The 13,454-nt window shown below is 47.5% G+C and overlaps 2 protein-coding genes across 3 annotated transcripts in view; one reads left to right on the top strand and one right to left on the bottom strand.

Annotated features, from left to right (window-relative positions):
• Nucleotides 1-5,453, bottom strand: part of CRAMP1 (cramped chromatin regulator homolog 1) — a 49,858-nt gene extending 44,405 nt beyond the window's left edge. The window contains exons 1-2 of one of the 2 annotated variants that reach the window (XM_074158513.1): nucleotides 5,410-5,453; nucleotides 4,581-4,930 (exon numbers count right to left, since the gene is read on the bottom strand). In XM_074158513.1, the coding sequence (XP_074014614.1) occupies nucleotides 4,581-4,930; nucleotides 5,410-5,453 (394 nt within the window). Of the gene's footprint in view, nucleotides 1-4,580; nucleotides 4,931-5,362 lie in introns of both variants that reach the window. The other variant, XM_074158512.1, reaches the window with a different exon arrangement.
• Nucleotides 5,454-12,017: 6,564 nt separating this feature from the next.
• Nucleotides 12,018-13,454, top strand: part of IFT140 (intraflagellar transport 140) — an 87,817-nt gene continuing 86,380 nt past the window's right edge. Inside the window, exon 1 of the mRNA XM_074158802.1 lies at nucleotides 12,018-12,095. The gene's annotated coding sequence lies outside the window, so the exon portion shown is untranslated. The remainder of the gene's footprint in view (nucleotides 12,096-13,454) is intronic.

The raw sequence follows: 13,454 nt of genomic DNA, 5'->3' as shown, positions 1-13,454 counted from the left end.
TCAACCAACATCCAAAGTTTTAAACACAACAGGCAACTGTCCTACAAGGCTACAGACTGGTCCAGCTTCTTCTGTCTCTTATTATTTAGACAAGATGTAGTTGAATGTGTTTAAAACATATACAGCGAGTCTACAAACAGAACTATACTGAATGCTTGTTTTTCTACAGACAGTATATTTTTAATATATAACATTTTAAATGCAGCAGTATCTGAGCTAACCAAGCATAGCTGTAAAAAATAAACGTAGTACATTATAAATTTGGTTACTCCCCCATTTCCAGTAAATCATTATTCTCTTGCTCTTCCATTAGAAAACACCCATAAAGCCTAGTATGAAGTTCCACTTCAACTACAGGGTTATGGAGCCTTGCAGGCAGGCACCTTTCAAAGCTCGGTACCTACTGCATAGGGCACACAAAAAAAATCCTCCTACTGTGGTGCAGGGTGAGATACTGCAGAGTTCTGGTCCTGAGCCACTTTCAGAGGGAGGGAGGGAGGACTTCGGTAAACGGGACGGCAAAGAAGTAATGAAAGCATGTCAGGGTAGGATGGAAGGGGAAATACCAAGAATAAACAAGATGGACAGAATTAAGGAGACTATTAGAACAAAAGACCGTGCCAGTAGTTTTAAACAGTCATTCATGTCCTAGAGAAATAATGCCAGAGGAATGACACTTCAAATGAAGTTTACAATACATTCTGCAAATTTGGGAAGATATGATATGATTTTACTGTAAGTACATACATCAGGTACCTTGGTATATACGTCCCCTCCACAGCAGATGACAGTAGTTACTTTAATTGACATGATACAGGACATGCAATTTCAGTGGAAAAGCAAACTAGACTGCTACAAACTCCACAAACTGGACTGCTTCCTAGCAAGTTTTATACAATGTCATAAGATGCAGCATTTTAGTTCAATTAATGCTTTCAGCTGAAAACTTCTTTTTTCAAGAAAGAACTGCTTATTACTGCAAAAGAAATCCAAATACTTGGTTGGGCCATTCTACATATTTTATGAATAAATCTAGAGCAATGGCGTGAAAGACATCTTCAAGCTTCAGCTCATCACCATTAGACTTTGTTACAATTTCCTCCTGACTTCAGTCTGCATTCAGGAAATGGATAAAAACATGACAATGGGAACACTCTACTCTAGTTCAAACTAAACCTACAGCACAGGACAGCAGTGTATTCTGGATATGTTTTTTATGGTTTCGCATATATGACATATGGTCACAATATACACTTGCATATATGACATATGGTCACACTTCACGGGAAAAAGCCCCAAAACACATCTATAAACCTGTGCTCAGCAACCATGTGGTGTACTTGTATTTGAGAAGTAAACTCTCAGAAGTACCTCTTTTTCAGCAACCTTACATGGGTCTGCTTCCTCTCTTTCAATAAACTCCCTGCTTTTGAACTCTCATAACAAACTGCCTCGACCCCACTATTCCTTCAAGTTGCTCCTCTGATTTCATGCAAGTTACTTAAAGACTTACTTCCAAGCATTCCTACTTCAAAAGGAATGCATTAGGTGAAAAAGGTGTAGAGTATGAACTTGAAAATACAATAAAAAGATGACCAACATTTGAAAATAATAATCATTCTAAAAAAAAATAATGTGTAGATTTAGATATTTGCGCAGGAAATTTGATAAATCTTTCAGCAATTCAAGACATATTTTCTTTTTGAAGTGCAACAGTTTTCAAACTTTATGTCACTATTTTTGCCTTAAACGCAAAAGTGCAACTGAGTACACAAAAGGCAAGAGACAGAATCCAAAGATGCAATTAAAGATTACATCAGGGTAATCTGAAAATTAGCAATACGCTCATACATTCTACTAGGCAGAACTTGAAAATTATTACTAACAATCTTCCCTGAATCAAAGTTGAAAAGTCAGCAGTTGCTGAGCAGGCAAACTCTTCGTACACTTTACAGTAAAGTTTACTTCATCAATAATCTGTCTGCTACAGTGAGGCACCCTAAAAGCACAAATGCTAAAAGTAAAAAGGGACCTGCAACAGACAGGAAAAAATACTATTTTCAAAACTTTTTTTAAAGGCATGATAAGGACAAGCCAACAACTGCTGAGTAACTGCAATCTGAAGGAAATTAAGTTCATTGACTACACTCCTTAATGATAGCCTTTGGAAGAGTTTTCACTTAAGAATACACAGATTCTAAAAGCAGTACCACCTTAATAAAATTTTAAGGGTTACATAGCATTATTGAAAGACTATGACAAAAAAACAAGTTTCTGGTTTCACTGGACCAGTGTGAGTGCAGTCTAGACACTCCTGCTGGCCAGTGTTAAAATTACCTTTGCAGCTATCACTTCGGCGGTGACACGCAAAATGGAAAAGCTTCCAGTTTTCTGAGCTGATCCGAAGCACGTGCATTCGAGCTTTTTATCATTTTTATACTTACAGGGGGAGGAGAAAGTTGGTGGGACAGCAAGTGGAAGGATCTGAGTCCGATCTTTACTAGTAATTTTCACCCTTCCATTATATCCCTATCGGAAGCTTTGAGAGACACTTCACTCAGAATGCAAAGCCCTACAAATTCTGATCACAAGACATTCCATTAGGAAGACTTCAGACAAGCCTGGAGAACCTCTCAGTACGCAGCCCTGAATGTAAAGAACTCAAATCAGAAAGGATCCCACTCCGTGGCTCTGTTCTCCAAGACCTGACAGTTATAATCTCAAACGTATCAGAGAAATCAACTTTAATGCATTCACATCAAAACTAGCTGGGCCGAGCTGAGGCTGGTCCTACAATTCATAAAGTGAAAGCACAACCATAATTCTACCACTGACTGTCACCCGCAATGATTTAAGCGGTTTCCCCAAACCTGACAACATAGTCAGGTACAGTGATTACAAGCACTATCTATGACTGATTACTGAATATTATTTTTTTCTGTATATAATTTTATTAGGGTTGTTTTGGAATCTGAATTGCAAAATAAACAAAGTTTGCTTTTCAGTTGTGTCGATACACCTAGTTAAAAATCATTCTGCTGCTCTAAAATTGGAAATAAGTGTCTATGGACAAATATAGAAACATGAATATACACATGCACAAAGATACATGTATTTTGTTCACGCGTGTATACACTTTCAAAGCAATGGATTAATTTCAAATGCATATATTCAACTTGTCAACTTAAATGCGAGGAGGTGTTTCTTTGGAATACTATTTACAACCAATGAAACAATTATCTATAGCTAAACACTCCTGGGCATTCCATCCGTTTAATGCAACTGGGAGAAAAATTGCACAGGCTTTCTGTGCTATCCTCCAACATCACACATACGAGTTTTTCACTTAGAACAAAAAGTTTAAGAGATTAAAGAGGACTTACTAAGGTATTAAAAAAATACTGTAGTCAATTATATAAACTAACCACCAAGCAACTGAGTTAAAGAATTTTTTTGTGATACGGCAGTAACTAAAATATCATAATTTGCACTGCTTTATTACTGCAACACAAAACCATCAAAATTTGTAGTGTTTACCTGATGTCCCACGTGTGCATACCACTGTGATGGACCAAAGAGCGAGGAAATCTCCAAGACACATATATGCTACGTGGAGTATTATTTCGTTTTAACAGACAAGAGTAAACTTTGTTATTATAAATGTCGAAGATATCTGAGTGTTGTTTTGCTCAAAAATTAACAGAAAATAACATTTGAGTGCTTCTGTACAAGACATCCAAAATTAGTCTCAAGTACAGTGCAACTGTGGGGCCAGGTGTCACCCAGTAACTGCTGAGCACACACAATAGCACCAAGATAATCAAATATCCCTGCTGTCTTCTCACTACTCAAGAGAGACTTTTGAAAAAAATCCAATTTTTATCTACAATGCTAAAGTGAAAAAAGTGTGTGCATCTATGTGTGTACATACAGACATTCAGGTGTATACAAAACAATCTTAATAAAACTCAAATTACATGGAAATGCCCAAACTGTTCTGCAACAGTAATACAGGACTCTTACAAAACCTTAGAAACAATTATGTCAATATATGTATTCCATAGCCATTTCCAAAATAGTTCTCTGGGTAAACTGGTCATAGAAATAATTGGGGGAAATCACCAATGTCTTGTGGGTTGCTTTTTTTCCCTTTTTTAACTAGCACACAGTGAATATTTTATTATCCAAGAACAGAATTCAGAGCTCAGCCACCTGATTACACAGAGTAGAGTCTAATTTCCTAACCAAAATACAGGAATTTCCTAAAACTCAAGAGAGATGAAATACAGGAATTAAAGGTCTGCTTCAATAATGAAGATTTTTTTCCCCCCTCCTTACACACTCCCAAGCCCCCCATTTCTCCAAATGCAAAGAGGACAGTGGACAGTAGAGAAGCTGAAGCCTTGGGACACAAAGAAGATTTCAGCTACTATGAGAAACAAGCCCCAAAACACCTTCCCCAAAGCCAAACAAAAGATGTCATCCACAGGAGGAGAATGACAACCTCCAAACCCACAGGTGACCCCCCCACCCTGCCACCCCCCTTGCCCACCTGTTTTGCAGGTGCCAAGACACAGTACCTTTGCCTTTTGCAGCAGTGCTGCTGCCAACCGAAGAGGATGCCTGGGAATCCTTCTTCAGCCTCTTGCTCTGAGGTCTGACGCTGGACCTGAGAAAATGATGCTGGTCCTGGTTGTGGGAGGGCTGGAGGGAAGCCGGGGCCTGCGATAAGCTAGGGTTCGGTGGGGGGCTGCTGTTTGGGTTGTTGTTAATAATCTTCTCTTCTTTCTTTGTGCTGCTGCTGCCTGGAGCTGCCTCTCCTCCTCCTCCTGCCCCTTCTTCTTCCAGGGACTCCTCATCTCCTCCTGTTCTCTTGCCCAGCTTTTTCACCCCGTCTTCCCCGCTGCTCTCTCCCAGTTTCACTGTCATCCTGTTGGGGGGGAGAGAGAGAAAAGAGGGGGACACAAAGTCAGGCCAGGGAGCCCCGCAGAGAGGCAGAGAAATCCCTGGGCTGAGAGGGGAGAAGTTTAGCTGCAGAAATTCCTCTCAACATGGCCGCCGTTGTTTGTTACTAAATCCCCTTTCGTTTGCTGTCCCGACCCAACAACCTGTGCCGAGGGCGGGAGGGGGAAAGCCCCGCCGGAACCCCCCCCAAACCGCCCCAAAAAGCGGCCGGGCTCCCCCGGCAGCACTCCGGCACCCTCCCGAAGGGCTTCGGGCCGCCTTTGCCGGAGAAATCGCCCGGCCAAACTCGGGCGTGTGGAAGCGCTCGACAGCCGCCGAGAGGAACGGCAGCCGCCGAGCCCAGCGGAGCGGCGCGGAGCAGGGCAGCCCCGGCCCGGCCCCTCGCGCCCCATCCTACCCGTTCAGCGGCTCCGCGGGCCCGGGGGGGCTCTTCCTTCTCCTCACCATGGAGCCGAGGCGGTCCGACCTGCCGCGGGGGGGGCGTTCATATTCCCAGATGCGGCGGCGGCTTCTCCTCCTCTCTGTGCGTGTGTGTGTCTCTGGGGCTGGGACTGGCCGAGGCTACCGGGGCTGCCAGCCCCCCCTCCGCCCCCGCCGGAGCCCCGCACCGCTCCCCGCGGGGCAGCGCCCGGCCCGGCCGCCCCCTCCGCCCTGAGCATCGCCCCGCACCGCGGCCGGGCCTCCGCGCCCGCTCCCCGCCGGCCCTGTCAGCAGCTCGGGCCGCGGCTCCTCCGGCCAGCCCGACCCCCGCTACCATGTCTTCTGTTTGACTGAAGGGCAACGGACCCCACAGGCGTCTGCGGCGGCCTCGGGCCCTCGCCTCCGCCCGCCCTGCGGCCTCCGGGCCAGGCAAAAAAGTTTTAATCCATCATTTGGTGGAGGAGCGCTCCTGGGCTTTCCGTGAGGCCTCGCAAAACAACTTTAATTCCAAACCTGGCGGTTGGACCGGCCGCTGGGATGACCGCTCACCCTCTGTCAAATTTCGTTAAATCCTCTCAGTTCTAAAGTTTTTTTTTAAATACTTGGAACAAAAAGCCAGATACACACACAAAAGCTTAAGGCATTCGATTGTATTATCTGCTGAAACCCAACAACTTTTTTTTTTTTCCTAAAAAAGTATAAAAGTACTACTGACACCATATCCAAAATAAGTCCACTTCCAAGAAAGAAACCACTTACAGCAAAGCAGAAAGAAGAGCAGTTGCACTGCAGCTGCCTTATCACCAGTGCAGGAGCCACAGTCCAACTTTAATTATGGGAAAAGATAAAAACCAACAAGAGAAGGAAATTCTGACTATCACAAATAAAGAACAGAATTACTACAGATTAGGCTGACAACAGAACAACGTGGTTTAAAATAAACAAGATGCATCAGCGTTATATGGCATACAATATTTGTGTGATTACAGTTCACGGATTGCATTCCTATTATTAAAACCATACTTTTCCCTCTAATGATTTTCAGCTAAACTACTGAATCTGCCAATTCCAAATCACGTTGGGCAACGTTCCGTTCTTTGCGAATGCTCAATAAACTGATTTGAACTGTGGATCTAAACTTATTTTAAAACTTGGTTAACTATTCACCTGGCAGGTCCCCAACTACAAACCCAGACTTGTTCTCCACACAAGAAAAACTACAGTGTTTTCAGTGATTTCGAGGACAGAAGTCTTCCAACCCTGACAGCCTGTGCTCAAAAACTTAAGTAAGGCTTAAGTCTCCTCGATTTCAAGTTTAGTCTTATTACCGCAAATTGAACGCTGCAGCCACTGGCATCCCCCAGCAACGAGCAAGGGGACACCACAGAAACCCAGCTTGGGAACAGTTACTTACCAGACCAGGACAGCAAATTCCAGGACCTGTCCCCCCTGCCCGCAGCTGGCTCCTGGCAGCGTCCCCCGCACCCCTTCGCCCGTTTCAGCTGACTTCTCTTTCGCTTTCACCTCCCACCTGCTTTTCCTTTTCCTCCCGAAGGGAAAACACCCTCCACCTGGCCACTTTGCCCCTCCAGAGCCCCCTACCGCGGCCCTCCGCTCCACCGCCTCCCACAGCCCAGCTCCCCTCACAGGGGACGGGTGCTCTCCCGGCAGAGCCCGGCGCCGCCGTACCCTGCTGAGGGCCGGGCCGGGTCCCCAGGGACACGCACACCCCGCGGCCCTCCCCGCCCCACGGAGCCTCACCTGCTGCATCAATGCCGCCGCGCCGCCTCCACACTCTAGCTCTCCCGCCGGCGGCTGCCCCGGCTCCTCCGGCACCCGCAGCTCCAGGCACGCCCAGGCTACGTCCCCGACCCGCCAGCTCGGGAGGAGGCCGGCGCGCCCCACCACCGCCACGGACCCCAGCGGCCCTCCCAGCTTTGCCGGCAGCGGCAGCCCCGCTCCCGGCCACCGAGACGACCTCTCTTCCCTGGGCTCCTCCAAGATCGCAGTTCCGGCACCGCCGGCTGCCCGCTAGGCCTCAGCACCCCTAGGCGGAGCCGCAGCTGCCCGGTGCGCCGGGCTGGAGCGGGCCGCGGCGAGCTCCGGCGGCGGCGGTTCCGCTTCCTCCTCAGCCTGCGCCGGGCTGAGGGGGCGGGGCAGAACGCAGCGCGCGGACCCCGCTGAGCGCGCCAGGACGCCCCGCCCCGGCGCCGCAAATAAGGCGTCCCATTGGCTCGCGGCAAGGCGGAGCGAGGCGGGAGGCGGGGCCGGGGCCCCAACGCAAACCAAACAAAGCGCGACGCGGGGTGGGTGACGAAAGCCTTACATAGAGGAAGAGGCGGTACCTGGTATCCGTCAGAGGACGAGACGAAACCCGAGAGTTGCCTGCTGATTGGCTAAGAGAAAGACCAACTGAGGGCTGTGTAGCTGCGGTCCCTAGGCGTGACCCAGGATTCCATTGGTCAGGTGCCGCTGATTTGCATACGGCGCTCTATTTATAGTTCCGGGAGCGGGTGGCTCCACCACACAGGGTGGGCGGGGTGATCGTCGTGCTGGGGTTTTGAAGAATTTGGGCCTCGTGCTGGTGGGGGAAGCCGTGAGGTGCCCCCGTGGCTGTACCCGCGTCTCCCGCTGCTTTACGCCCGTTGGAACTGAGGGCAAGCCAAACTGAGCGCTAGAGCTCCTTGTGCCTTCCTGGACTGCAGAACTGGCAGGCAGGAGGCATCTCCCGGTGTTGCAGATTCCATACTGAGCATCAGTACAGAGCCACGGTGTGGGCCTGGTGGCTTTTCGATGTTGACGAAAGAACCTACCGATTCTTGCTAGTTCTGTATTTTTTGGCAGTTCTGAAGGAGAAAGGTGATGCGAGGGAGTGTAGCTGAGTGCCAGGGCCCTGCCGACTGCAGCTGGCGGGGGCCAGGCTGCCATGTTGTGCTGCTGAGGGGGCTCTCTGCTCAGAGCGCTGACACAGTTGCTGCCTCAGCAGCTTGCTTGGCAACACGCTTCTTACTAATTAAAGATGTCAATAAGTATTGTTCATACAGGTTCTAAATAACATACATGAAATGACAAATGTGAAACTTTGTGGGAAGGCCTAGTGTCTTCACAACTTCTAGTTGTCTTGCAGTTTGCAATTGTGTAGGTACCTTTAAGTGGGCTGTTTGTCTTGTTTTTAAATAAATTGTGACTAGGATTAAGAAGCTTTATTCAGTGATGTACTGAATTAAAGAAGGTTGAATTTCATTTGCTAACCTAATGTTATGGCCTGTTTTCTAGTGATTGTTCACTGATAATGTTTATGTGGTTAGCTACTAGGAAGAATGATTTCCAAAAACCTTACAACTGGTACTGCATGAGACTTCTTTTTTTCCCTTAATAAATTCTTTGTGGAAAGAACATTAGATCATCCTTTTCTTAAAACTGTGACTATCATAGCAGGAAAGAATGCTGCCTTCTAAGGAAAATCTTCATCAGCTGTAGCTTAGAAATTAATGTCTTAACAATTTAAACTTTATGATGGCATCTAAATTCTGGAAGATTGGGCTCCCATGGAGAGTGGTGCAAGCAATTATGTTATGATGGTTAACTCAACTTGAACGTGCCTTGGGCTCTGCATCATCTATAAATGTGCTGTAAAGCATAGCTGTGAGTAAATAAGTGTATTGCTATAAATGCAATTTGTAAATAAAAAAGCCAAATTGCTTAATGGTCTTGCTTCCAGTGTAGAGCTCTGCATTTTAATCTACATCTTAATTAGTGGTTTTGTAGAGAAGAGTATTTTGCAGTTTTGTTATAATGAAGCATGAGATCATATAGCTTATTTTTGCCACTTGGCTTGACCGCAGCTAAATTTAACAATACTCTCAGGAAATAATGCATTCTGTGTCTAAAGTGCCATATATTTCCATGGTGCTTTGTGCAGAGACATGAAAGTATGTTCAGTGCCCCAAGGAGCTCAGAGTGGAAGGTTTCCATTCTCTCTGTATGTAAATAACTTTATATACTTGGATAGCCCCATTGCCTCAAGTGGACTGTTAAGGTATGAAATTGCTCATGTGTGTAAATGTTTGTGAAAGAAAGACTGAATGAAAAGGAGTTGGACAAGAGCTGAGGGGCAGGGGGTAGGTGGAGACACTTGAACTTTCATTCGTTCTTTTTTAATAATAGGGAGGGTCCATGATCGTGCTTTGGCAGACCTGCACAAAACACAAATAATTTTTTAGTGTTTGTTGCTATGGTTTTCTAGGCCGGGCAAGAACATTAACTTCAATTTGTTGCACATCCTGTGTATTTTAAGGTATGAATAACAAATTACACGCTTAATAGAAACAGAGCAAGCAACACGGAACTTTCTGGCAGAAGGACAAAGTTAACAGTTCTGGTTTATGTTGAGGTACTTTTAATTTTGCATCTAATGGACATGATCACTACACTAATGTCTTGTATTTTCCTTTTAGGTTACTTAGAAGTTACTACATTTCATTTGTTCTCAAAAGGCTCTTAAGTTGTTTAAGCTGGCAAAGGGTAATGGATGATCTTTGTGTTACTAAAACAGTTCTTTCCTATTCAGGTAAGAGGATTTAAATTGAAGGTCAGGCTTCTTTTGTTAATCCTTTATGGCTTACTAAATAGGAAGCACCTAATCATGCAATTTTTTTTTTTATTTTTTTTTTTCTTCTCAGCATCTGGGGTCAAGCCCTGAGAGGGAGGGATAAAATGCACTGTGCATTTCATCTGCACTGCTGAAGCTTGTGCTTTGCTTCTCCTGGGGCTTCAGGGACTTGGAGCTGTTAGGCATCTTTTATGAGCGCTGTACTCGGGAGGGAACATCTCAGGATCCTGGGTTGCCCTGTTCATTTGTCTATTTGGGATATAAACCCTTTACAGCAGGGCTTCTCTGTTGACTATCCGGAGGGCAGGGAGCTTTAATTTCCAGCTAAGCCCGCACAAGTAGGGGTATGTAGTTATTGGCAAAATTTTGTGTAATGTTGAACCAGGCAATTATGAAAGCTGTAAAAATGGTCACTTGAGCAGAGACAGTCAGTGGGTTTTTAGACTTTTATTCCAGCCCAGAAAGGGATGATAGGCTAGATGATTGCTGGAGGCTGCTGCTGGCCATGTGTTTCTGACTCGATTGTACTATGTAGTTGCAATAGTTTCCTCATTAGCCTGGTTGTCTGAGAAAACAAGGCATCTGCGCATGTGGTCTGCTCAAATACACAGCTTCGTCTGATGATCTCAAAAATACTATGGGCACAAACAGTGAAAATAGTCAGCTGGGCTGATCCAAGGAATGAAGTGCTGACTCTGCTCTGGGAGTGGCCCCCGAGTGAGCTGATGGTGCTGTGTCCAGGCATCCACTGAGAAGAGATGCCATAAATGACTTTGTTAGAGCTGATGCCTTGTAATGGCTAATTAAAGCATGAGATAAAAAGCTACAGGAAACAGGACTTTGTAAGGTCTGCTGCTCAAAAAACAATTTGTTCTAGAGGGAGTTGCTGAGCTTGTAGCCCGAAGGTCTAAAGCCAGTGTTTTGCCTCCCCACTGAGCGCCTGTCTTTAAATTCTGGAAGAGATGCAGCACGTTTTAATGCAGTCTGCTTCCCACCCAGTACTTTCTCCTACTTGCTAACAAAATTGACCTTTTTTTGGTCAGAAGGGTCCCAGTAGTTGCTGCATACTTGAAGGGAAGCAGCGTGAAACACCACATAAATGACACAACGTGTTACACATGGCCAGAGCCAATGTAAGTCAGCGCACGCGGAAGCTGTTGGTGACAACTGTAGTAGAGGTGTGGCTTCTTTCCATCCCTTTGTGTGGCAGTGCGGAGGAGTCACAGGCGATTGTGGAGCTGACAGCGGTGCGAGCATTGGGTCTTTAATAGTCTCCTTCCAGTGGTGCTGGGCTGGTGAGGCTGGAGCAGGCCTGGTAGTGCTGAGTGCTGGAGATGGAGCTGGGCCTGCCTACCGCCCCGGGGGGTTGGAGTGCGGCTATCTTCACTTAGATGATACTAGAAAAACTTGGCCAGTATCTTAAGAAGTTATCAAATCACTTTTCCCACAGAAGCGCTGAAAGAGCTAACGAGCTCTGGGATGTGCAATCACACAGGGCTATGATGGGCGTTTCTATTTCACTGAGCGTCAGCCGGGTCGCCCAGCTGTAGTGGGGATTTAATGCCTGAGGAGCCTGGGTTCCCAGGCAGCCGGGGGTCCGTCACCCCCGTTAGACCTTGTTCCTCGCAGGTCCCTTCAGGGAATGCTGAAGGCCGCCTGCTGTGATAAGGGGTCTCCACAGCCCCGCGGGTGCGTGCTGCGGCGTGGCGGTGGTTCCCTGCCCACAGATCGGGGCAGGGGCAGCCCTCCTTCGGTAACGTCCCCCGGGGCGGCGGCGCCTCCAGGCCCTTCAGCCCCGCTCCCAGGAGCCGTTCGGGGGCGCCGGAGCCGCGGCGCGGAGCCGCGGGCGCCCGGGCAAGACGCTCCCTGCTGGCCCGGCGGGGTCCCGCGGCGCTCGGCAGTTTCCGCCTCTCTCCGGCGCGCCCGCGGGCCGCTTCGGGTATTTCCGTCACTCTTCGGCTGCTGGTCGGGAGTTTCCCGTTAGGAAACGTTGAGCTGCCGCTGGGGGCTCTCCCGTTGTCAGGGGTAACGCAAAGCCTCTCGGAGCGAGCGCGGCCTGGCCTGCCCTGCCGGGACTGTGCTGCGGGGCTGCAGCCGGGTGAGAGTGGGCAGGGGGCCCCGGGAGCCCTCAGCGGCTTGGCCAGCGCCTTCTCGGCTCGACGTGCGGGAAGCGGGGTCGGTGGCGGGAGAAGCCGGGTTCGCCGGTGCGGCTACGGGGGCGCGCGGCGGCTGGGTGTTGCAGGGCTGCGGCGGGCCCGCGGGGCCCGTTGCTGTGTGGTGTTGCGCCGAGGTGGCCTGCCCGGCTCCCGCCCGCGCCAGGCGCCGCTCCACGAGTAGGGGAGTCGCTGGGGGAGCAGGCGGGCCCGTCCCTCTGCCTGTGTCCTCAGTCCCTCCTCTTCGGTGCGCGTTCGGGGTGTAATCAGATTTTTACTATTTACTCTGTGTTTTACTAGTGAGAGGAGATAGCATTTAGTCGTTAGCCATCGGTAGCATAACTCCATTTTGCACTCACATTTTTTTTTCTGGAGCTATTTAAAACACTTTAAAACTTAAAAAGCTAGCATTTCTTTTAAGTAGCGATTATAAGAAAAACTCTGGTTTTGCATAGGTAGCCACCACATCTTGTGAGGGAAACATCCTGTCAGTGCGTAGAGAAACCTGACTTCACGAACTTGCTTGGTGATGGGGTTTCTGGTCAGCCTGTGCCTGGTGGCAGTTCCAGGAGAAGAGCAAACCTAACTGTAATCAGCCTCCCTTAGGTACTGAATGTGCTGACAACATTGTCATACATGGTGTAAAAGTAGCTTTTTAAGAATTGCCATGAAAGACAGAATAGCATAATTAAAGTTGTGGGCTTGGTGGTGTTTTTTTTTCCTGAATGTAGACGATCATCTTTTGAAATATGTGCATGAATTCTGGCTCACTGCCGTCATCTGTAGCAACAGGAATCTTGAGGTTACCTACCCAAATCCCAGAAAATTCAAACCAAACAAATAAAAGCTATTTCATTTGTAATTTATTTTAATACTATGTCAACTTGTAAGTAATATCTTGAGGAGGGGAAATCACCCCTTATCAAAGGATAATCTTTCCCTACTACTAAAATTGCTGACTCCTTGTGAGATCTTATGCACGTCTATGTTGGTGGGTGCAGACAAACACAGTCCTTTGCCCATGCTCTGAGGTGATGGCCAGTTATCGATCTGCATTGGTCCCTCTATTGGTAGCATATGACCTGTGAGCTGATAAACACTGAAATAAGGCTTGATTTTCCCAAAGGACCTGATATCCCAAGCACAGGGGCACATTAGTATGGGTGTATGATGTCTGGACCAGACATGGCTTGTGCCTGGCCAGTTAAGAACAGGGGCAGAGAATGATCTTGAACCTCTCTTCATTTTTCTCTGTGGGCAGACGTTATTGTCATATCTGATGTTTGCCCGTGTGAACCTCATGA

Source organism: Numenius arquata, chromosome 14 (assembly GCF_964106895.1).
Source record: "Numenius arquata chromosome 14, bNumArq3.hap1.1, whole genome shotgun sequence".
In the NCBI taxonomy this organism is placed as follows: domain Eukaryota; kingdom Metazoa; phylum Chordata; class Aves; order Charadriiformes; family Scolopacidae; genus Numenius; species Numenius arquata.
The sequence above is the reverse complement of the archived record's forward strand: the minus strand, read 5'-3'. Positions and strand labels throughout refer to the sequence as shown.